We start from the raw sequence: 25641 nt of genomic DNA on the forward strand, positions 1-25641 counted from the left end.
TAAGGCCGTACACCGGACCTCCTCCCTTTCCCCAGGACTTTGCCTCCCAGTCGTGGAGCTGCGCCCAACTCCTCCCGACACCCAGCTCCCCTGGGGGCTGCGGCCAGCTGGGTGCCTCCTCCTGTTTTCCCACTATTGTAAGCTGCTTCTGCATTGTGTTCCCGTGTTTCTTTGCTAGTGGTGTGGTGTGCCACAGGATCTGTGCTGCAGCGGATTCTCTCTCAACTTTTTGTCAGGGCTTCGAGATTGGGATTCGGGAATGATGGGGTGGGGTGTCGTCTGACTAGTTCCCATGGAGTTTGTTTGAGAATGTTCCTTTACAGACATCCAGACTTACTTTCGTTAAGCTTTCCGTACAATCTCTAGCCTTTTGTTTTCCTTAGGAAACATCCGTTTGTGCTGCTGGAGTTTGGGATTTATTTTGTTGTGGTTGCACATGCTAAGTGGAAATAGTGTTATTTTAAAATATGCGTGCCCCTTCCTCACATTCTCTTTCTGTATCTCATTTTTCCATTGTGTATTCACAATGTAGAGGATCCTTGATTTTGTGACTCCTCGGACTTTGTAAGTGATATTGCATTGAAAGATAAAATGAATTATTATGGTGGTTATTACAAACTCCTAATAGTGCTGGGTTGCAGTAGTTCAAACAGACTCCTGTATCTTGTGTGGTATTTCGATTTAAAGTCCTTTCTGCTCTAGTAGGAAATAGCTGCCTCTGATTTAGATGCTAAATGGTTGTTGTTGGTGGTAGTATCATTGATAGGAGTGGGATAACCGGAATTAGCCAATAGCACCATTATTCTCTATTGTCTGTGCATTGCACACTTTAAATACATTTTCATACTTAATTCACTAATGATAGCACTATCCCATGAGACAGATGAGAAACAAATGCCTAAATTCCGCAATTGACCCATGCGGCTATTACTATACTAGCTTTCTTTGGGCCTCCAGGAGAAGCATTGATTGTTAGAACACTTGCATCTTCAATACTCAGGCAAATACTCAGGTGTTTTCCTGGATCCTGGCTGAAGTAAATTGGCAGTTAGGGAGGCAAGTGGGGGTGGACATCCCAAAATGAGACCCCAGAAGACAGGGTCAGTGACTTTAGAGTCATCAAAAATAAGAACAAAAATAAGATAGGGAAAATTATTTAGTATGCATATAATCTGCAACTTGGTGGAAAGAGTCTTCAGGCACTGTTGAAGCTGTGGAGGAGAGGAAGTATAACCATTGGCAGCATTTGTTTTTTCCATCAGTAGATTGTTTTAGATAGGGACCTGTAAAATAGCTAATATTATAAATAATATGTTAAGCACTAGTGATTATAAATTTATAAAATACAGTCAAATATTACTTCAGGATATTTTTTAACTCATTTGGTCAAACTGTCAGTATAACATCAGAAGAGGTATTAAGGAGAATATAACAAACATACTACACCGATGATGAGCTAAATCTGAATTAAAGCATTGATCAGAAACCATAGGATAGTGTTTTCTTTCATTTTCCTTGGCTAAGGATTCTAAAGGTTCAAGAATTATTTTAAAAATACAAGATACAATGGTTTGTAAAAAGCAAGGATTGCTGCACAGGGTGGCACACACCTGTAATCCCAGCTGCTCAAGAGGCTGAATCCAGAGGATTACAATTTCAAAAGTAACCTCTGTAACTTAGCAAGACGCTGTCTCAAAATTTATAAACCAGGGGGGTGGCTGGGGATGTGGCCCAGTGGTTGAGTACTTTGGATTCAATCCCTGGTACAAGGGAAAAAAAATGAAAAGAAAAGAAATAAAGAAAAATATTTACTAGCCTTAACAGTCTGCTTTTCATTACAAGTGAGTTATTTTCAGTTAATGTATTTCTGATCAGAAGTTGTTATAGAAATATTTTAATTGAAATAAAACTTATTGTTAAGGAGTTTGAGTTTTAGGTATAGTACTACTTTGATTTACTCTCCAGTGCCTGTTTTGGGAATTTCTCCTAAATCGGGTCAAGAAAATGAAAATACAGAAAGTGTATTTTTTTAACATTTTTATGCTTCATTTTTTCTGGTTCCATAAGCTTAGGCAAATTTCAGAAAGCAAAATTGTAGGGAAAAATTACGACCTGAGAAGATTATGAATGCCATTAAAATGCTAGTGTGGTTGGGCATAGAATTTGTAAACCCAGGGTCTTGGAAAATGGTTTGCCAAGAGTTTTTTTTTTTGTTTTAGCCTCCTTAATATTTATGTGGGGGTTAGGTTTTGAAATTATACTTTTAAATAAGAATGCAAGTCTCTAGCTTCTTTTAATATTAGTAGGCTTCCTTCTTGGGCCAGCCTTCCCTGTGACAGTTCTACAGCATAGTAGTAGCTTCCTTAAGTTGGAACTTGGGTTTCCTCATTCACCATAGACCAGGGTACTTTTTTTATTTTTCCAATAGCTTACATTTGATTCTGCTGTATATAATTCTTAAAATGATTTTTTTAATTTATCATTTAAAATGATAAATTAAAAAAATTGAGGCTTCTTGTGGCCACATTGTAGTAGAAAAATCCAGGGGATTTTAAGGAGCTATTATTCATGTGAAAAGGCTCTTCTAACTTTAAAAATTTATTCTAAGGATTGCTGTTATGGACGGTTATCATCCTTAATTAATAGTCTTTTTGTTTTCAAGATGCAGCATGACTCTTTATTGTGAAGATAAATAGCCATCTTTGGTGGGGAAAACTCACAGAATGATTAGTCATTTATAAGATTATGTTATCTGAATCTCCTTTTTCCACATTATATGCTCCAAACCTTCCATTACATTTTGAAGACATTATGTTCTACATCTAGTTAAATTAGCCACAGCTACTTAAGCCCACCTCACTTATCATCTCTCTGATGGAAGCTCAGCATACAGTGACCTCCAAAACAGATTCCCTGGTTATGTATACAACTCATTCCTCCTCTTTTGTGTTGTTTGTGTTGCTCTAAGGGACCTTGGATACATCATCCTCTCCCTATTTCTCTTATCTATTTTTGTGCTCTGGTCTCCAGACTAGTATTTAAGTTGTTTTTGAGAAGTCTTATAACACTCTGGTCAAAGAAGATATTGGCCATGCCATCATTTGCAACTCTTCAAGCTTCAGAATTAGGGCATAATGGTAATAGCTACCTTAAGTTGGAACTTGGGTTTCCTCATTCACCATAGCCCAAGGTACTTTCTATTTTTCTTTAAAAGTCAAGATCACATTTTTATTTGACTCTAAACTTGAATTTCATATCTAATACCTATGATTTGAGAGAATGTGGTCTCTTAATAACAAAGCCCTAAGGTCATAAGGTCAAATACACTCTTGTGTTCATTCCCTGCACAAGTAGTGGGTCTTGTCCTTGAAGCTTCTCTCTCTACCAGCCTCAATCTTATTTGGGGTGGTCACAATAAACCTGGGGAACTGGTTGCACTGTCAGAAATGGTAACAATAGGAACTATTTATTGATTACTTACCTACTGCAACTCCTGAAGTTTTGCATTTCTGGTTTAATCCTCACACAACCTTATGAGATATATAATATACCATATTGCAGATAAGAAAACAGGTTAATACTTAGTTAATAATGCTTGGCACATGATTAATAACAAGTGTAAGCTGGGATTGTCACCACCTTTATTATGAAAGATTCATAGTCTTTCCCATTTTAGCAGCAACATAAACTGCCTTTTTTTTGTATGTCAGGTATGATTTGATTTGAAACCGAAGAACCTGGATTTTTTTGTTAGCTCATCCCTAGTATTTTTAATAATTATGCATTAATGTAGTTGATCAAGTGCTTACATATATACACAAATGTCTTCAGTAATCAAACTTGACAAATTTTAAATTGAGCTAATATGAAGTAATGTATTTTCTAAAGATGTTTTAATTACATAATTTGAATTTTCATCATTTATAACAAAACTCAATTATTTTAGGCACAATTTCCACAATCTTAATATTATTGAAATAATTCAGAATCACCTTATACTTAGTGTTTGTCTCATATAAAACCTGTTCTATGTCCTTCATCACTTATAGGACTGAATGGATGGTTTATCATAACTGCTGTTTCTACTCTTAGTCAATAAGTATTTGCAGATTCTCACTTATGGAGAAGGATGCATCATAGTGTAATCATATCAGTAGGTCTCTACCTAGGATCAGGTTTGAAGAGCTGAGGTAATCTCATTTAGCAAGAATTTTAGAGAGCTCATTATGCTTTACTAGTACCCTAATTTCCTTTAGAGAGACAAATGACACATGAAGCAGTCATGGTTGTCAGAGATTTGCAGTTATTTGGAAAGTGATGCTCTTGTGAAAAGGTGTGATCATGTTCAGCATAGGAGATGATTGAGCTTAGAGTGTGGGTGAGTCCTTTGGGAAATAGGGTGAGGGGGGAAACTTGCTGTTTGCTGGAGCAATTCCTGGAGCTAAGCCTTGGGGAGAAAGTAGTGGGTGATAGGGTATTGTAAAGTCAGAACAAACAAAGGACTCTTTCATCTGCAATATCAGGTCTTTTAGTTTTGTTGATATTCTAATCTGGAGTTGGAAACTCTCAAATATGCCTACCTGCTGTGCACCTTGATGTCATTATCTCCTAAACATTAAGGAGTACTTCTGCTCATTTAAATTTTGCAAACAAGGTGGCAATTCTATTGGCTATGGAGGTGCATGCTTGTTATCACAGTGATGCAGGAAACTAAGACAGGAGAATCGCTAGTTTGAGGCCAGCCTCTGCAATTTAGCAAGACCCTGTCTCTATGTAAAACAATAACAACAACAACAACAACAAAGTTTGGAGATGTAGCTAAGTTGTAGAGCACTCCTTGATTCAATCCCCATTTCTGCTAAAAGAACAACATAAAAACAATTGGGAAGATGCTTGTTTATGTATATATCTTGTTTTTTCTAGTCCACTTTTATAATTTCATTTTGGCATTTTTAGTCACCCATCCTTCCTTTGTATCTATTTAAATTTCTTTTTTCTGTATCCTGTAAGTGTTTCTCTCCCTCTCTTATTAATCATTCCTTTTTCCACATTCTCTTTAGTTGACTATAATCAGTATTCCTATTTCTTTTTTACTTGTCAATACCCGTGAAGTGATGTGGAATACACTGCCCTTTTTCTCATGGCATTTACTTTGCCTTTTTCTCTTAATTTCTGCCTGTTGCATTCTTACCCTTCCCTCAAAGAACACGTTAAACTCCATCTTCTCCTTCAAACTTTGTGGCTTTGGTGGGAGCTTCCTTGTGGCCATTATCTCTGGATGGAAAAGGATCCCCTAATCCTGTGGTAGGTAGGTAGTAGGGAACAATTGAGATTTTGCACTTGAAGATGCACAATACTAGAGAACATTTAGGACATTTGGAGAGAATCCCATACATTGGGAATGGGAAGGTAGAGATGGTAGAAGGAAGAGTGCAAAGTTGACTCTACATAGAATCATTGAAGTCACTGGAAGGAAAGCACTGCCCGGATGTTGCCTGTAATTTAAAACAGGATGGCAGAGATGATGTGAGTATGATGGAAGGTACCATGGGGTGGAATTTAAACTTATAATTTAAAAATAACTAATTTTTTCTGTTTCAGGCAGTATTTTAGTAAATTTTCTTGTGGAAATTATATATATATATATATATATATATATATATATATATATATATATATATATATATATATATATATAAAATTATCCATAAGGTTTGAACATAAAAGAGGCTTGGCAGATCACCAGCCTTCACACACTATGGAAATGGCACCTTCTGTCCACTGGTTTTAAGGCACTAAGACCAAGATCAGGATCATTGTGCATTGAATCCCAGATCCTGCTCCTGCTCTGGGTATTGGGATTTGAATAAAGAACTTCAAAGGCCTGTCTCTGAGCAATTGGGATATTGGAAGACTGAATTCCTTTGTTTGGTGAGCACTTTGTTTAGTTGAAGATGTGAGCATTTGCTGGTGACACGAGAAGTGGGTGGGCTCTGATTCCACCCCTGCCCAAGGACATCTGCCCTGGGCCACCTATCCTGGGCCATGTCCTTCCTCTGAAACCCTCTTACTTGCTTGCACCTCTCCCTGAAGGCCTGCCCTCAGGTCCTGTGGTCTCCATCTCAACACTAATGTTGGCAACCTCTGGTCTCTCCAGGACCCACCTACTGTGTGCAAGAATATCCAAGGAGACCAAACCCAGGCATAGGCTCCAACACTTGGTAGAAATCACAACTGTGAGGGTCTCTGTGGGTTCCCAGCACCCTCTTCCACATAATGCCCAATGTTGGGCTTTTTCAGCCTGGGGTGTGTGGAATGGGAGAACGTGGAGATCTGCTGTGTGGAGGCTGGGGTAGTTTGGCACATCCCCCTCAGTGGACACGACCCCACTGAGGAGACCCCACTGAGGAGACCAACGGGTCCAGGAGGTCACAACTGGAGGCAGGAGGTTGCAACCACACTGTGATTGTCTGTCTGGACAAGTGCAATGTTCTCCTCTCCTACTCTGATCACATCCTTTTTGCCTACCAGGTGATGGAATCCCCAGAGTTTCGACCACTGCCCTTGATGAGATGAGCCAGATCCTCAGCAGTCTCCAGACAAGGATGCCTTGTTTGGGACAAGAGGGATCAAGCAGTTCTGCATGGGTCGTCCCCTCCCCTACCTCAATTCTGGACCTAGCCTGCTCTGCTCAGTACCTCACTAGCATTGCCTACTAAATTTTGCCCTTGAACCTGGCAGGGTTAGAGGAGGGCAGACCTGGTCCAGAGACTGGGGCCAGCTCCCTGCCAGAAGGTGTCTTTCCCCTGATCACCCTCTTATGATTTCTTCCCTAGCTCCTCATTTTCTGACCTGAATTCTTGAGGATGAATTTTTTTCTTGCCTTGTTTGTCTCTTCCTTTTCTTGGTTCCATCACATATTTTGCCATGTCCTTCCTGTTCTAAAAGCACATTCCTGTGATCCCTCTCATTTCCCTGTGCCCATTCTTATGTATTTTGGTGCCATGGCCAATGTGCTATTCTTGCAGGTTCTGTCCAGGGGCGATGGGGAATAGAAAATAAAATACTCACACATGAAGATTTTGTAGATTAATTGCTGGGATCAGTTGGAGAGCGTCTCTCTGATGGAGAAGCATATTTGAAGAGTTAGCCAGCAGTCTTTATTTATATATGTCTAATTTTCAGGTTAAAGACTACACAAGCCTTATTCTTTGTACTCAGACAGTAACTGGGCTAGAAATATTTATGCAGCTTTTCTACAGTTGCAATCCATAGTTGCAATGTGCAATGTTAAGGGCTATGCACAGTGCTCAAGATAGTTTATTGCTTAAAGTGCCAGGTAAACAGGCAACCTCAGAAATGGAATTTTGTGGTTGTCTAGCAGGAGAGTTCCTCTATGCCCAGGAGCTATGTGCCTGAGTTTAAGGTTGAGGCCTATAAGACTTTTGCACAGAGCGTCCTCATACAGGGCATTGCCACAGCAGCTAAGCATCATGTGCCGTTGTACAGGAACATTCCCAGGCACCAGGCATGCAACAGTCATGAGGTCATTAGAGACCCCAATCTCAGACAATGCTCTCCCATTCAGTGTCACTGCTCTCCACATTTGGGTATCTCCAACATTTCTCTCTCTCTTTGTTGATCAGCAGTGGCAGTTATTTGTTCCTTATCCCTTAGTACTGGCCTCGAACTCCTCCCCCAGAAATGTCTTGGGAAGTCCTGGCTATCCTCCCTCAATGCTGAGGGAAGGGTTCATCCACACCCACTTTCCTCTGCTCTTGTAGCAGGATTCCTAGATCATCCTTCCAGGAACTGGGCTGGCAGCCCAGAAGGCTCTAGCTTGACCCCTGGGAAATGTGCTGGTTTAGCACATGCCTCTTCCAGTAGGTTTCTAAGGTTCTGCTTGCATCTCATAGACAAGCCATGTTTTAGCTTTTTTGCTCTTAAGAATCCCTCCCCAGTACACCTGCTGGGGTCCAGGCTGACTGTGCAGGTAGCTGTGCCCAGAGCCAGGGATGGGAGAAGGGACAGATTATTCTTCTGGAAATCACCCAGTTGGGTTGGAGCTCTGGTGTTTTGTCAGGTCTTTTCTTTCTTCCTCTGTTTATTTCCACTCTTTGTGATCAGAATATTTCCAGAATTTCCCAAGGTGGAGAAAGTAACACCACAAATTCGGTGAGCAGGTGACCCTTCCCTCACATCTTTTCATTTCATCTCCAGCCCAACAGGAATGGATTTTCCTTTAGATTGGGCTTTGAAAACAGATCCACATGGTCAGTCAAATTCTCAAGTTTCTCAATCTACTTTCTGCAACTATCAACTGGAATTAGAACCCAGGCATGGCTCTGAACAATTACTTTCCTCTCAAAAAATCCAATAAAATTAACAAACAACTCTAAAAAATTCATCTGAGTCATCTGTATGAACAGCCCTGTTCCAGGGTCTGGAAATACTCCTGTGGTATGCTTTAGTACCACCAAAGGGAGCAGTGGATGGCACTGCCAAAGGCCATGAGAAGGGCCAGTCATTCAAAATGGGAGTGGCATGCAAGAAGGGAAACAGGGGTGAAGAAGTTGCAGTTAGGCTAACGTCCTGTAAGACGTCCTGGAGGTTTCTGAGATTCTGTTTTACATGTTTTTTTTCCCCAACAAATAAGCATCTCAGAGTCAGGAAAGAGTGGGATGATGCTCATTGCCACCAAAGCACCTTTGAGCTGCCAGGCAGCAGGGACTTTGCTAGTGGTTTTTCATAGCTCATTGTGGAGAGGTAATTTGGGGAAGAAAGCAGTGTTTGGGGGAAGGGAGGAGAAATATGTTTTTGCAGTTAAGAATTTGGAGAAGATCCAACCTCCCTGACATTCTAGCCAAAGAAGGTCTTCTTCATAGGAATAGCAGTCCCAAAAGAAGAAAATGACCCAAACTTCAGCAAACAAGTGAGGATGCGGACTAGACTTTAGGCAAATTCCAAAGAGAAGGATGCAGCTGCCTGGGATGGATTTGTACTGTGGAGCTCCAGAGCCAGTTAGTGAGCTGCAGCCTTTGGCATTTGACTCATGCCAGTCATGCTCCTGAGATCCCGATTAATTGGGAGGCTGAGGCAGGAGGATGACTTAAGCTGGAGAGTTTATGACTAGCATGAGCAATGTAGTGAGACCCTTTCTCGAAAAACAAAATGAAATAAAATGCCTCCAGAAGTAGAAGTAACCTCACCAGAAGAAAAAATGCTGCATACTGATAAAAGAACAGATTTACCATGGACTTTTTCAAAAGCAAAAGAAACACTAAAAGCTATATAAAAATGGATAGATGTTTCAAATTCCAAGGAAAATGAATTTTAAACTCAGAATTTTTCATCATTTAAGTAAAATAGTACATTAGATACAGGTTTAGATGTGAATTTTATTTTCTTTGCTTTCTTTCTTTCTTCCTTTGTGTGTGTGTGTGTGTGTGTGTGTGTGTGTGTGTGAGAGAGAGAGAGAGAGAGAGAGAGAGAGATTGATTCTGTGGATTGAATCAGGTTGTTTTACCTCTGAGCCACATCCCTCAGCCTTTTTTATTTTATTTTTGAGATAGGGTCTCACTGAATTGCCCAGGCTGACCTTGAACTTGCATTCCACCCACCTCAGCCTCCTGAGTTGCTGGATTACAAGTGTGCACCACTGTGCCCAGTTAGATGTGCATTTTAAAAAACTCCAACACTCTTTGCATCTCTTTGCAAGGAAGCCTCAGGGGGATGTTCTCTACTAACATTAGAGAGTAAATGAGGAAAGAAGTGGATGAAGTTTCTCTCATTCTCTAGGCCCAGCTGTTAAATGGCTTTCCATGCATAGTTCAGCTATTAGTATGTTGAATAGTCTTGGGAGGAGGCAGAAACAATAACACCATAATAGGCTGTATTTATAACTAGATACATGGACATGGATACTTGTGAAGCAAAGAGCTTTTTTGAGTTCACAATTTTAGAACTTGAAAATCCAAGATGTGACAGCCCCATCCATTTAACCTCTGGTGAGGGACTAATGGCAGATGGCATCATGAAAGAAGTGCATGTAAGAGGGAGAGGACACATCAAAAAGCTGCAAGTCACCATGAGGGGGAGGCGCTGTGCTCATATTTTGTAACAACTCTTTCCTGAGAACTCACTCCAGAACAGCATTCCCTTCAAGGCAGCACCACTATGACTTAAGGGCCTCACACTAGGACTCACCTTTTTGTTGGGGGTATTGGAGGTTGAACTCAGGAGCACTCTAGCACTGAGCTAAATCTCCAGCCCTTTATATTTTGAGAGAGGGTCTCACTAAGTTACCGAGGCTGGCCTCAAATTTGTGACCCTCTTGCCTCTGCCTCCAGAGTAGCTGGGAGTAGAGGCATGTGCCATTGCTCCCAGTTTAGACCACACCACTTAATATCACCAAAGAGTACCAGAATTTTAGCACATAAGTTTGGGATAGACTGTATCCATAGCAAATGCCTACCCACCATGGGAACTGCAAAATTTTGGCCTCTCTTATAGCCAGGACTTGTAGCCTGGCCCAATTGATGAGATGCGTCTGTTTCACATTAAGACAGTGAACAGGGCTGAGGAGGGTGATCTATCCTTGGCTCTGGAATGGCAGCATTGATGCACTGCAAGGCTGAGATCCTGGCACAGAAGTGCCAGGGGTACAAACTGGAATCCAGAGTCTGTATGAAATAGCAGCAGTTTTGCCACGTGCAGTGGTCTCCACTCAGTGCACCCCAGTCGTATGTCTTTTCTTTTTGCACTTTGTGTTTTTCCTGGACTTGGCAATTCTCTCAACTTTTTATTTACTTTGTCTTCATTTTACTAATTATGAATTTTTCCTCATACTCTTTTATTTTGTGGGGGGGAGGGGGTCGCTCAACCACATACCTACCACTTTTTGTATTTTATTTAGAGACTGGACTCTCTGAGTTACTTGGCATCTCACCAAAGCTGAGGCTGGCTTTGAACTCACCATCTTCCTGCAAAAGCCTCCTGAACCTCTAGGATTACAGGCTTGCACCACTTTGCCCAGGTCTTCCACATACTCTTCAACAGGATCATAATTTTTTTTACAATGCAGCAGATATTTCATCATCTTTGAACTCCTTCCCTGCTTAATGAGTGAAAGTCTACTTTTGTTTTTATTCTTCCAGTGTTGGGGATTGAACTCAGGGACACTGTACCACTGAGCTCCATCTTAGCACTTATTACTTATGTAATTTTGAGACAGGATCCCCCTGTATTGCTAAGACTATCTTAAAACTTGTGATCCTCCTTCCTTAGCTTCCCCAGTAGCTGAGATTTCAGGTGTCTACCGTTACACCCAACTGTTACCACTTGATTCTTGGTTGCAAATAAAGTTGCTGACTCAGGGCTGGGAAGTATTTCAGCCTCACATGCATGAGACTACAAAACAAAAGACCTTGTGTTTAAGAATAATCGTACATCTAGCCTAGATATATCTTTTAGGGGGACCCTGGACTATTTATTTCTCCTGACTTGTACTTCAGGTCAAAAAGTTGGTAAGGACAGCAGAAGTACAGCCTGCTGGCACATCTGCTCCTCTGCTTGTTGAAGTAGAGGATTCAGGTGTATTGGGCTTGTGGAGCAGAGTTCTTTCTTCCCCTGGTTAATCTCTCCCCTGTCTGCTTTTGCCTGGGTTTTGCTGTCTTCTTCTGCTTCCATCTTGAAACCCCTTTCTTCCATTTCTCTTACTGCAGCCAAAGCCATCTTCCTTGTAGAGGAAAAATAGGCCAAGTCTGACCCTTGCCTAAAATCCTCCCATGGGCTCCCATTGCAGTTATAGCAAAGCCCGGAATCCTGGCTGTGGCACCAGGGCCCCGCAGGATGAAACGCTTGCTGTCATCTCCCCGTTCCCAGTCACCTGTCTTGGAGCCTTTGCACTCCCATCCTGCTGCCTGGAACCCTATGGTTGCTCCCATGTCTTGGGTCTTTGTTAGCTTGTCTCTCAACAGGTCCTCACCTATTCAGTGTAACCTCCCCTGATGACTGTCTCCTGCCCACCTTTTCTCTTTTCCACATTCTAGGCATTTTCTTCTTTGAAATCATCTTGTTTATTCATTTCCTTCCTTTTAAAATCTGTCTGTTTCTATTAGACTACAACTTCTCTAGGAGAAGGGGTGGTGCCTGTGCAGTGCCTAGTAGGAAACTAGAAGGTGCTCACAGAAATGCCTGCTGAAGAACTGGGCCAAGGAGGGGGCTTTCTCCATCCTGCTACTCCTAGGGTCTCCAGGAGGCTGTGGTGGTTGAAGGGTCTTTGTGCTTTTTCTGGTAGACAGAGCCAGATGACTATTTCTGGGACCTTCCTGGCGAGTGTCTAGGAGTTCTGCTGGGAACTGGGCCCCCTGGCAGAGCACTTTCTGACCCTGAAGTGCCCACTCACTTGTCCACAGAGGTTGGACAATGGGAAAAGTGTCAATTTCAGTTAAGAAGGGCATCTATATATCGAACCCAGCTCAAGGAGCCGAGCCCAGACACTGCTGGCTCAGCATGGTGCAACAGGCTGGCCTCTGCGATCATTGGTGGTCATGTACCTCACAAGTACTTCTGCAGGGTTTTCTCTTTCTCCTTGGTTGAGGAGGATATTGCTCTTGTATCCTCCCAGCTTGGGTTTGGGGTAGACACTTGGACTCTGTGCATTTCTGCCTATTCAAGGTTTCTATGACTGAGGCCCCTTTTCTCAGGTTAGTTGGGTTGTGAATTCTGGCTCTGGTATCCAGAAGGGAGATGATATCTTGTCATTGGGTTCAGACTCATAAGCATGGTTCCTGTGCTTGAGCAGCTCATGGATACTCCATAGGCAACGTGGAGGGAACATGGCACACATCGCCTCGGGTTCCCTCAGGGAGATGTTTGTCACACAAATGGGCGGGACACATCTTCACTTCTTTCTCTCAGTTCCTGTTCACTATGTCTGGAGTGACTCATGTGTTCCCCTGGAAAGCCATTGCCCAGGACAAGTAACTGAAGGTCCCAAAGTCTGTCTTTACACCAGCAGAAGCTGGGCAGCACTGCCTGGTCAGTTAGTCACATTTGAAATGGCCAGGGAAAAGCAGTAGAGTCTACCAGATTGGGAAGATTCTGGCCCAGAGCCCTGGCAGAGGTTTAGGATAAAGAAAGGGAATCCCTCAGGTACCCCGGGCTCAGCCAGGCCACAACCCAGTGGGACTATCAGCCTATAGGGGGAGTCTCAATGGTTGCAGCTTCAGCTGGAGGAAGTATCTTCAGTTGTGGGGTATGCCCCTACTTGTCCTCCCTCAGAAGGCACAGAAGCATTCCTGCTCCTGGAAGTGAGGCCTGTGGGCCACAGTGTGTTCCTTAAGATGTTTGTGGAAATTACTGCCTCTGCAGGGCCCAGGTCAGACCCCCACATGTTCCTTAGCCTTGGGCTAGGAAAGAACAGCCAACAGGGACACTCCAGGACACTGGAAGGGATGACAGGGTTTCCTGAGATGGAGACCCACAAGAATCTCTGCTGTCCTTCAGCTGCCTTTTTGGACCTAGTGGCCAAGAGGTGGAAGGAACTGAGTCTGTGCTATGCTACTTCTCTGATGCTCTCTGAATGTCAGGCTTGGACAGAACAGTCATCTTGGGAAGGCAGAGGCCTTGGAGGGAGGGATTGCTAAAGTTTCATCCTGGAATCATGCCACACTTGCTCCGGGGGTGCCCCTGAGCCTTCTTTGACCCTCTGTCTAGGCCCTCTCACCCACTCCCATGGGTCTCCATTTGTCACATGCTGGCCCCAGATTAAATCTCTGCAACCCCACAGATGGCTCCCATTGGTTCTGGACCGGGTCACTTGGCCTCTGACAGGGGCATATCTATCTTTACTGGTATCAATCAGCAGTTCAGATGTCATCTGTCTGAGATGGACCACCTGTTGCCTCATCACCAGGGCTCTGTATCACCCTCACTTCCCTGGGCATCCGATGACCACCAGCCCTGCAGACTCCCAGGCCCAAACCTGCGGCTACCCATGGCTCCTCTCCACCTGAACTCTTTCCTCTTGGTAGCATGTTGGATTCTGCTTGGTGTTCATTGCTGGGTCAAGAAAACTCACTGATGCTCACCCACTGCCTCCTCAACTTGATTCTCATCAGTCCCTCCATTGCACTGCCAATGGCTTTGTCTTGGATGAAAGTCACATCCCATCATTGATTTTCCAAAAAACCCTCCTAGGCCACCCATCTCACTAATAGCAGAAACCCAAGTGCTACCCTGTTCTCCAGGATGTGCAGGATTCGGACCCTCATGATCTTGATCCCCATCTCCACCACGTCTCCCCTCCACTTTCTGGCCCTCACTCCAGGTCCTCTCCATGGGGGGTCTTTCCTAGCCTACTACATGCGATGTCCCTGCTCCCCAGCTACTCTCCATGACAGCGCCATGTGGCACTGTCCTCCCCTACATTTGGGCCAGTGTGGGCACTCTGCTTCCCTGCCTATGTACTTGTGAACCAGTGTCTCCCTGTGGAATGTGAGCTCTGTCAGGGCCATCACCACCCTATTCCCAGCTCCTCCTGCAATCCCTAGCACTTAATCAGGCTTCATACTTACTAGTGGAATTAAGGAATTCATCCAAGACTGAGTGATACATATAATATAAAAAATCCAGTAATGCATGAATGCAAGTTATGAGATGAAAATATTAAAGATAGCCATGAGTTCTTGAATTCATAAATCAGGCAATTGTTCCTGGACAGGCATACAGAATGTGGCTTACTTTGAAAAATGCCAGGAGAGCTGGCAGAAAGCTCATCGATGTGGCCAGCAGGAAAGTTTTCTGGGGACTAGGGAGGGGTTGTGGCACACTTTTAGACTCTGCAGGAGCTTGGTACCTGAAACATTCTTCTATGATTTGTCCCTAGAGGCCTCTCTCAAGCCACACATTGCCACTACCTTTCCTTGTTCTCATTATGAAACTGTTTCCAGACACTTTGGGGAAAGTTTGGAATTCTGAGCTAACCAGATGCTCTAGATGGGGTCTTCCATCAGTGACAGTGGTCAGGCGGATTGCCTGTTTGCCTGTAGATGGCAGTTCAGAGGACACAGGTTGTCTCAGAGAGGCAGGGCACCTTCCAAGCAAAGGACTTTCTAGACACTAGAAACTTCCAAAAAGGAAACATGGCTGCACTCATGGAAAGATACAGCAAGTGGCAGAAAACCCAACTGAAACTTCTCTGGAGAGAAGAGAGAGACGGGAAAGGAAAAAGGGACAAGCTGCAGACATGGCAAGGTCCAGGGACTCAGTGACATCCTCGTGCCCATGCTTGTGTTCTCCATTTCCATTTGTAGTTCTGCTTTCCTATGTTGGTCTCTTCTCGATTTCTGCCCCTAAGGGCAGTGGACCTTTCCTGGAAGCTTCATGTCAATAGTATATCTTTTCTGCTACTCCAGAAGGAAGTCTGGACATTGAAACCTAGTCAATGGACTTGATATTCACAAGCCCTTCCTGGGATTATTGGAGCCAGGGAGGCAACACTCAGGGATGGGTTGGGCCTGAGTTCCATTCCAGTGTCCCATCTGACCCACAGTTGAGTGGAAACTCTGACTTCTGTTTGGCTGGGCCTGTGTCTCATGCCATCTTAGTGGCTAGGAGTGAAGTCAGCCCATCTGAACCATGTGGACCAAGGGTATGAGACACTTGTGAAAAGTCTCTATATAGAAAACCAAAATGCTTTCAACACCCAGAAGCTCCTCAGGCCCTCAGGCTGGGGTAACTCTGCTGTCAAGATAGATGAGCAGTTCTCCCTTGTCATTCTCCATGTGGTTGAAATCATGAGCGCCTGGTTTTGGTTCCAGGATCCTTTTGTTCACCCTTCTGTCTATGAGATTCATTTACATTGTGGCATTATGTATGCCTTTGCAGATTATACATCCTGCCTGTGATATAAAATTATACTTGGAAAGAATAACCACAGTTTATTTCCCCACCCTACTGCTGATGTGAGTTTGTCAGGGCTGTCCCAAGCAGTGATGTCACAGTCACTCTCACGTGTCTCTGGGCCCATTTGTTGAGGAGTGGATGTGTTGGTGCAGGGCACAGGTGTGTTCACCTTTCATATGTTCTGCCAGAGAGTTTTCCAAGGTGGTTATATCAGTTTGCATTCTTGGACAGTTCTGAAGTCCCTGAATTTGCTGACATCTGTGAGAGGGAGAGTGTTGGGTCTGGGCTTTGTCCAGAACAGAGGGTTGAGGCTTTTGGCTGATGAACTCTGAGTCCTGGGAACAGAGAGAGGGAAGGAGATCTGGCTTTCTCCTGTCCTGTCTCCTGTTCACTCTCTATCCTGCACAAGCCTTCATGGGCCTTCCACTTTTCCACTTTCTGTGGAATTATTTCCCTGCCACCTAGCTGGGGAAGTATGGTTGAAGACTTTACTTCCAGGGTGCTGAGGGCAGGGGAGCAGGAGTGCATTTTGTCAGAACCCTGGCCTTTTGTTCAGAGCTCCTGGTAGGTCTTCCCTTGTGTGCTCATCTTGGCCTCACCAGATTAGGTGACCCAGTGTGTCCCACTGACTTCCCCACTTGACCAAAGAACATATGGCATTATAGACAGATTCCCAAGGATTCCTGATAGTCCCCCAGGTTTTGAATAATAAAGGGATGCTTTGACTTGGCCATTCTAAGAAAGAGGAACCTAAAATAGGATGTGGTTTCACAATCCAAGGAATCGTCTGCCAGCAGCAGTGCCCTAGGATGACAAGGCAAAGTGTGAATCACACTGCTCCAAGACACTTCTGCATCCCACCAGGGATGCCTGGCACCAGCTGGCACTGCCACCAGAGAATATCACTCTTAAATTAAACATGTCTGTAGCTGGGCACCACTATACATGCTTGCCATCCCCACTACTCAGGAGGCTGAGGCAGGAGGATCACAAGATTGCATTTAACCTGGGCTACATAGTGAAGCACTCTCTCAAAACAAATGAAAACTAAATGTCCTTTCAACTACTTTCAAAAGTCATTTAAATACAGGAGCTGTGATGTTACAGTAGGTAGGAAAGTTGCATGGGATTGCTTTCCTTTTTTTGTAGTGCTGGGGATGGAACCCAGGGTCTTGTTCATGCTAATTATCTCTAATACTCAGTGACCTCCTCCAAAAACTTTGATATATTTTATTTCATTAATAATAAAAACTTTTATTCACCAAAAAGAGATCATATACCAAAAGAAAAGATGACTCAGAGTAGGAAGAAAACATTTCCACTTCATTTAATCCACAAGGAATAGAATGTAGAATATATAGATTCTATAAAGTAACAAGAATAAGATAAATGACCCCACAGGAAACATGCCAAGGTTATAAGTAGGATTTCTGCAAAAGCTAAACATTTTCTGAATTATCAATGAAAAGCAATTTAAGCAAAGTAAGCCAATTTCATAACCATCAGATTGGCAAAAATGAGTAAGTTTGACAATAGCAAATGCTGAGGGTAATTTGGAGATCAAGCATGAGCTCACAGATGGGTAGCACCATGTTGAAGAAAACATGGGGGTACTTGAGCAAGTGATGGATTTATACCTATCATAGGTTTCACTACATGGAACTCTTGGTCACTTGAAATGTAGATAGTGCACAATTGAGGAATGAACTTCAAAACATTCTGTTTGTTTGGGAGGCAGCTCAGTAGTAGAGCAATTGTTTTACATTGCACAAGGCCCTGGGTGCCATCCTCAGAATTGCACCTCATCCCACACCCAAAATAACCCACAGTTTATTTAATTTACATTAATTAAAGTTTAGAAATTGATACCTGGTCTTTATCAGAAAAGCTCTATTTGCTCTATTTGTTTGGAACAACTTGGGTTGGTGAATATTTTTAACCTGTAAATAGTGTAAAAATTTTGAGTAGACAAAACAGTTCTTATGGTATTTGTTTGGGTTGGGCTGGGGATAGAACCCAGGGCCTTGAACATGTTAGGTAAGTGCTCTGACACTGAGCTAAACCACCATCCAAGACCAGTTATTTCTGATTAAAATCTGAAAGGGAAATGGCAGAAAACAAAAAGAAAAAGAAAAACTGGCAATGAAATAAGCATAAACTATACAGAAGATTTCAAAGACTCAATACTAAAAATAGTTGGAATATCTCTAGTATTTTTTCCTGTGTTGATTTCATGTCAACATGATGATGATTTGGATACATTGGATTAAATAAAATGCATTCTGAACCTTACCTGTCTTTTCCCTTTTAATGTGTATATTTTTCCTTGACACCAAACATGAGGTTCACATACTGCTCTTGGACCAGCCTCCTCTCTGCTCCCAGGTGCAGGCTAGGAACCCAGTATAGGAATATACATTGTAGCATTTTTTGTAACAACTAAGGAAAATAGAAACAAACCTTCTCAGTTTATCACCATGATCAGGGCAAATACAAGGTGCTTTCTTTATACATGAAACACCTTGCAGGAGTTAAAGTGAATGTACTATTGCTACATGTATTCATCCACGTGGATGGATCTAAGGAACATAAATTGAGTAGCCAAATCAGGTTGTAGAAGATTCACTATTTTAGGAAGGTTTAAGGCATTCAAAAATATTAGGACTTCTTGTGGATACAAATTAGTAGTAAAATCACTGATGGAGGCTATAGATAAACAGATTCCAGATGGTGGTGACCTGGAGGGAGAAGCTGGGAGTGAGGGAAGTAAGGGGCTGATCTGGTTCTGGAGTGTATGGAAGACAAAATTTCTCTGTAATGTTTTGTTATGTATGTGGTGGGGGCAGGTTTGGGGCTCAGTTCAATCAATATATCTCACCAAATCTTACACACACACACACACACACACACACACACAAGCACACACTCTGGGGTGCACACCTGTTACTCCAATTGCTTAAGAAGCTGAGACAGGAGGATTTCAAGTTCAAAGAGAGCTTCAGAAACTTATCAAGGCCCTAAATACCTCATGGAGACCTTGTGTCTAAATAAAATACAAATATAGGCTGGGGATGGGGCTCAATAGTGACATTCCCTTGGGTTCTATCCCTGTGGAGGAAAAAATCAATAAAAAAGATGGAGGATGTAGTTCAGTGTTAGAGTGTCCCTGGCTTAAATTCCCAGTGTAAAAAATAAAAAATACAAATTTTGTCCAGTCATAGCCTTTGGCCTTTCTTGAATCCTGAGTTGTACACCCAGCCACACTGCCATTTTTCTTGCCAGCTGGTGGCCATGATAGTGTCTCCCTGATGCGTAATTTCCAGAGGAAAATTATTTGGTCTATGGCCCTGGGCCAGCTGTAAGGGAGGCAGATGTGTCCACCAGGGTGAGTGAGAGGCAGCCGAGTGCAGACAGTTATCTGGGGCAGTAGGAGCAGCAGCTACCTGGGCAGTGGGGGCCCTGTGGGAGGAGAACACCATGTGCCCACCTGCAAGCCCTCAGCCCTGAGCCTCACATTGCCTGAGGCCCCCATACACTACACTCAAGGACTCTCTGCCTTTGCTTCCTTTACATGTCATGTGGCCACAGAGAAATAACAAAGCAGAATGTCCCTGGGGATTGACTGTCCCATGGAATTCTGGACCGAGGAGGAGAAGAATCAGAGTGTGGTGGTTGACTTCCTTCTGCCCACAGGATCTACCTGAGCTTCCCTGTGTCCCGCAATGCCAACCTCAGCACCATCAAGCAGGTACTGCCTGGTCTCCTGTCATCTCTGGGAGCTCAGAAAGACAGAGGCATTGTTCCTCACACTTGAGATCCTCAGATGTAAATTTTGAAAAATATACAATATCAAGAACTGGTATAAAATGTGTGGTTAAACTCCACTTACTATCCGAATTCAGCTTACCCCATGGCAATGTGTTCCCCTCCCTTGTTATCAGAGGGCCAGCTACTAGCCTCAGTTGCCCTTAAGCCTCCAGTGCTGGAATGGAACTTTGAAAGTTTGGCTCACATTATGCTGTCTGTCACTTTAGTGACCACAGTCTGCTCCCAGCCACATAAGGGCCTTTCAGGAATTTGTCTTTAAAACTTTTGCCAACATAGTGCCCATCATCCTTGGAAAGGGTCCTCAGGTTCATTGAATAAATTTCAGGATGAATTACTGAGTCAAAGCAATGAACATCTGCTTTGGTAGATGCTGTTCTGTGGCTTTCAATGGGGTTTATGCCACTTACAAATTCGGGTTTAATGGGTCATGCCTTGGACTGCCCGAGGGCAAGAATTTATTTCACAATTTTAAAAGCTATTATTGAGAACAAGAAAAAAATGATAGAAGCAATGGACCACACTTGAGGGATTTTTTTAATGTCCTGGAAAATTTCTCTCTGCCTTCCTTTCATCCTTCCTTAAATTTTTCTACTTCAAAAGTAGCTGGGTGTGTCCCCAAATGTTTGGGTGGCTGAGTCAGGAGGATTGTAAGTTCAAAGCTAGCCTCAACAAAGTAGTGAGATTCAAAGCAATTAAGTGAGAACCTGTCACTAAATAAAATACAAAAAAGGGCTGAGGGTATAGCTCTGTAGTTGAGTGTCCCTGAGTTCAATAATAATAATGGCCCATAAAATTTTGGAAAACAAGAATGAGAAGGAAGAGACCTGCCTGTGATCCTGCCATAGAAGACAGCCACAGGCACTACCTTAGCCATTTCCTGTTTTCTAACCACATTCTAACTAAATTCTGATTATGAACTTTCATGACTTGTTTTTCTGAGTGACCACAGTAACATCTTGTTCATATTCTAGTTCTTGTAAACATCATTATATGGTTCACTTGATGTGCTTACAGAACTTCAAACAATGTGCCTAAAGTTGAAACACTACAGTAGCAGACTTGTCCCTGGGGTCCCATCTCTCACTTCATTGTGGTTTTGGTTTCTTTATATTTTTATTGATATGAAGCTTTGTGGGCTATGTGTTATGTGTCACAGTGGTTCAGCTCTGCCATGGCTCAAGGCCACCATCGCCTTGGTGGGGTGAAAGCAGCCCTAGATAATGTGTCTAAGGTGGGCGTGGCTGCTCAGTCCCCAATCTCCACACATCAAGTCCTTCACAGAGCACAGGGTCAGGAAGCTTGCTGACTATCTGGTAGGTCCCAAAGGCCAAAGGGTTCCTAGGAAGCGATGCTTGGGGTCTCCCTTTGCCCTCTATGTAGCTCATGCAGAGTGGGATGCCCAGACTAGAGGCCTCTGCCTACCTCCCAGCAGCTGTCATGGCCAGCAAGGCTGACCATAACCATTCCTCCCAGATGCTGTGGCACGAAGCCCAGAATGAGCCCCTCTTCCACATGCTCAGTGACCCCAAGGCCTATGTGTTCACCTGTGTCAACCAGACCGCAGAGCAGCAGGAGCTAGAGAATGAGCAGCAGCGGCTGTGTGATGTCCGGCCCTTCCTGCCCATGCTGCGCCTGGTGACCTGCGAGGGTGACCGCATGGAGAAGCTCATCAACTCACAGATCAGCCTCCTCATCGGCAAAGGTAGGGCTCACAGATCAGCCCCCACCTTGGCAAGGTAGGGCACACCCGGGTGGCTGGTGCCACATGCACCTGCACTGAGCCTGCTCCTGCCCTACAGACCTCCATGAGTTTGACTGCCTGCAAGACCCAGAAGTGAATGACTTCCACACTAAGATGCGCCAGTTCAGCGAGGAGGCGGCTGCCTGCCGGCAGCAGCTGGGCTGGGAGGCCTGGCTGCAATACAGTTTTCCCCTTCAGCTGGAGCCCTCCATCAGGAACTGGGGGGACAGCAACACATCTCAAATCTCCAACCCAGACCTGCTGGTCAATGTCAAATTTGAGGGCAGCAGGGTGAGCCCATAGCCCATGTCTTAGGGAGGCTGCCTCAGCTGTGGCACATGGACTGCTGTGCCCATGGGGACCTTCCACTGATAAAACACTCCAGTGTCCCAGGCCCCCAAATTTCCCTTCACTCACTGGCATCACACAGCATTTGCCAGGTATGCAGGCATACAAGGGGTGTAGTCAAGCATCCCACCAGGTAAGCTCCCGAAGGCTGAATTGGTCCCTTAATTCACTGGACAAGTATTTCCTGGGTATCTGCTGTTACTTTCACCAGTGAATGACCCAGGCCCTGCCCTTGTGGGGCTCACACTTGGGGATACCCAATAAAGGCAGGCAGGTGTCCTTGCCTCTTTTCCCCAGAAGCCCATGGGCCTGAGAGCAGCATGCCAACACTCCCTCCTCCCCACAGTAGAGCTTCACCATCCAGGTGTCCACCAAGGATGTGCCCCTAGCACTGATGGCCTATGCCCTCCAGAAGAAGGCCAAGGTGTACCAGCACCTCACAATGGAGCAGCCTGAGGACTATGTGCTGCAGGTGAATGGGCGGCATGAGTACCTTTATGGCAGCTACCTGCTCCAAGGTGAGGCCTGCAAGGAGCCCTCTGCACTCTGGGATCCCTACCACTCTAGAAGAGGCCAGCATAGGAGTGAGAGAGCCGGACTGTGGGTCTCTCTTGGTTCCAGGGAAAGGATATACCACACATTGACAGTTCAACCTTACAGTCTCATCTCAGTACATATGCAGCTGCCTGCACAGCGGACTGACCCCCCACCTGACCATGGTGCACTCCTCCTCCATCCTTGCCATGCGGGATGAGCAGAGCAAACAGGACCCTCAGGTCCAGAAACCACACACCAAACCACCCCCGATTCCCATGAGGAAGGTGAGATGGTGTCCTTCCCTTTCTTACCCTCTTTCTCTTCCTCCCTCCTTTTGGCCAATCCTAGAGCCTCTTGGGCAGCACCAGTGCTAGGCATTGATCTAGGGGACTTTGGATGGTGCAGTACTTTTGGAGAGTCCTAGGGCCTTGAGCTGACACCCAGGGTAGAGTACTGTCTGAGCTACTATGATCCCAGATTGCCTACTTCTCTGCAGATCTCATGGGGGCTAGGGCCCCTGAGCCCCTGTGTGGCAGATTGGTAAAGGATGGTGTTAGTGACAAGTTTCTGAACCTTGCCACAAAGTTGTGACCCTCTCCCCAGCCTTTCAGCAGCCAGGGGAATGAGCTGGGATTTAAACCTCGCTCCTCTCCTCTCTAGCACTCCTCTGTGTTCCTGTGGTCGCTGGGGAAGCCTTTCTGCATTGAGCTGATCCAGGGCAGCAAAATCAATGCTGATGAGCAGATGAAGGTAGGGGCTCGGATACCAGGTGAGTGGACAGGTGTTTTTTTTTTTTTTCTTGCACAAACAGGGTGTGCTGTAGCCTGGAGGGGCAGCAGAGAAAGAAGAGTGGGAGGGTGTCACACAAAAGTCACCTGGACACATTACTCATTATCTCTGCCTGGGTTGGCTGTGAACCACATCCAAACAATAAGAGGGGAGCAGAACAGGCCAGAAGGCCAGGGAGGCCAATTAATGGAAACCTGGGCCAATCAACTTGTGAATATTTGACTTTGGTGGAGCTTGTGGAATCAGGCACAGCCCATTGAAGTAGGAGGCCCAGTCAGAGATGTGTAAGGCACCATAGAAGCTGGCTGCAGCTGGGCTGAGGTGCTTCCAGGGGTTACCCACCAGGGGTGCCCAGAGTCTGGGGGACACTGCACATGTTTCCCCCTGGAAGCTGGGCCCCCATGGGCTTGGGAAACAGTGCCCTGTTGTCTCTTCAAAAAGCACTTTTATGGCTCCTTTGCACTCAGAACCACATGCAGAGGTGGATTTATTGTCCCACTTCTGGGAGGTAATGCCTGTCTGGGTCCACAGAGCGTAGCATGTTTTGCCTGGGTCTCTTTTTTTTTTGGCATTACTTTACAATCTGGGAAGGAGGGTGTGTCTGCAGGAGTCATGGAGGATTGGGTGGGAGCAGCTCTGGGGATGGGCTGGCAGGTTGGAACTGGAACAGGTGCAATGGAGACTGGTCAGGCAGTCTTACGAGCCACATGAGGCTCAAAAGATGCTGGGCATGAAGGTAGCCAGAGCTGTTAGAACCAGAAAGGACTCTGGAACTCCTGAACCCTGATGAGGAAACTGAGGTTCTGAGTTGACCCACAGAGTCAAGTGTACTGAGACTGGCTTGCCCCAGCACAGCCTGGGGTACCAATGCCCCAAGACACCCCACCACTGAGCTGCCAGCCTCCACTCTGCTGGACCACTCTCAATGCAAGAAGTAGATTTGGACCCCTGTGTAAATGGGGAACTTCAAGTAGAGGATTGGAACTTTAAATGGGGTGGGGCCTTCGTTCCCTCACCCATGCCCTGTACCCCTTCCTCAGCTGGTGGTGCAGGCCGGGCTCTTCCATGGCAATGAGATGCTGTGCAAGACGATGTCCAGCTTGGAGGTGAGCGTGTGCTCAGAGCCCATGTGGAAGCAGCATCTGGAGTTTGACATCAACATCTGTGACCTGCCGTGCATGGCCCAGCTCTGCTTTGCACTCTATGCGGTGATGGAGAAGGCCAAGAAGGCGCGCTCCAGCAAGAAAAAGTCCAAGAAGGTGGTGGGTTGGGCTGAGTGGGAGAGGCCCAGGCCTCAGACACCCAGTGAAACCCCTTGCTGGGGCCTCTTGTCATCCTGCTCCCACAGGCAGGCACCCTGAGGACAGGGGTCCTGGAAGAGCCTGGGGACCCCAGTCTCCCTGCCCACCCTAGTCTGGCTCCTTAGTCTGGCTTCCTGTGCTGCCTGAGTGATAGCTCATGAGTTGCCTGACTTTAAATATCTAGCCCAGACCTGTGGTCTTTAGGGGTCCTGGAGGCAGCTCCCTTGGTGGAAGGACAGTGTTCTCAGGGGGACAGAAATGATGGGTTAGTGGCTGCCTGGGGAGAGTGTAGCTGGGCCCCAAGTCACTAGACCCAGGATGTAACTTGCCCCTTGACCTAGGCCAGCAATGGGACTGGTGGGCTTACTCAAGTGTCTCTGGATGCTGGGTGTGAAGATGCAGGCAGCCAGGAAGGGATCTTGTTGGCTTAATTACTGAAACTCAAGAGGAAAGCAGGAGCAGGTCCTTCCCCTCCTCCTGGATCTAACTTGGAGACCTTCCCTGCGGTCTGGATCTTCTCTCCTGGTTGGCCTGGAGACTGGTTCCATTCTGCATATGAACAAGAACAGGCTCACTCTGATCTGTAGTATCCTTCTCCAGTACTGCCCAATCGCCTGGGCCAACCTCATGCTATTTGACTACAAGGACCAGCTCAAGACTGGGAAGCTCTGCCTCTACATGTGGCCCTCTGTCCCATGTGGACCCAGGCCCAGCAGGGAGAGGCTCTTGGAGAGTGAGGGATCCAGAATTGGTTCCCCTACAACTACATCTGTCTCTGCCTTCAGATGAGAAAGAAGACCTGCTGAACCCCATGGGTACCATGCATAGCAATCCCAACACAGAGAGTGCTGTCACCCTGGTCATCTACCTGCCCAAGGTGGCCCCTCACCCTGTGTACTACCCTGCCCTGGAGAAGGTCAGTGGGGTCCTTCCTGGAAGCTTAGCGCTAACCAGGAGCTTTCCTGGAGCTCCTCAGAAGGGGTTCCCTGGCCACCCCAGGCTTTGCCCATTGCTGGGGGCTGGGTCATCATGTTGATTTGAGGCCTTCCAGTAGCTGTGTGGCCCACCAGGGGATGTTGGTGATGTCTGATGACATTTTGCTGTCACAACCAATGGGAGAGGTACTACTGGCCTGTGGCAGGCTGAGCCTGGAAATGCTACTGAATGCCCTGCAGTGTGCAGGAGGGC

General features: G+C 45.3%; 1 protein-coding gene and 1 pseudogene across 1 annotated transcript in view; both read left to right on the forward strand.

Moving 5' to 3' along the window:
- The window catches only part of LOC143388818 (phosphatidylinositol 4,5-bisphosphate 3-kinase catalytic subunit delta isoform-like), a 30537-nt gene that overhangs the window by 82 nt on the left and 4814 nt on the right, over window positions 1-25641 (forward strand). The window contains 10 exon segments of the mRNA XM_076842322.1: window positions 19498-19602; window positions 19605-19657; window positions 21211-21439; window positions 21537-21769; window positions 22191-22344; window positions 22487-22647; window positions 23024-23113; window positions 24193-24414; window positions 25054-25150; window positions 25239-25369. Coding sequence (XP_076698437.1) covers window positions 19515-19602; window positions 19605-19657; window positions 21211-21439; window positions 21537-21769; window positions 22191-22344; window positions 22487-22647; window positions 23024-23113; window positions 24193-24414; window positions 25054-25150; window positions 25239-25369 — 1458 coding nt within the window. The 5' untranslated portion in view covers window positions 19498-19514.
- On the forward strand, window positions 2836-2985 carry LOC143387278 (small nucleolar RNA SNORA70; annotated as a pseudogene).

Source organism: Callospermophilus lateralis, unplaced genomic scaffold, assembly GCF_048772815.1.
Source record: "Callospermophilus lateralis isolate mCalLat2 unplaced genomic scaffold, mCalLat2.hap1 Scaffold_45, whole genome shotgun sequence".
NCBI classification, from domain to species: Eukaryota; Metazoa; Chordata; class Mammalia; order Rodentia; family Sciuridae; genus Callospermophilus; species Callospermophilus lateralis.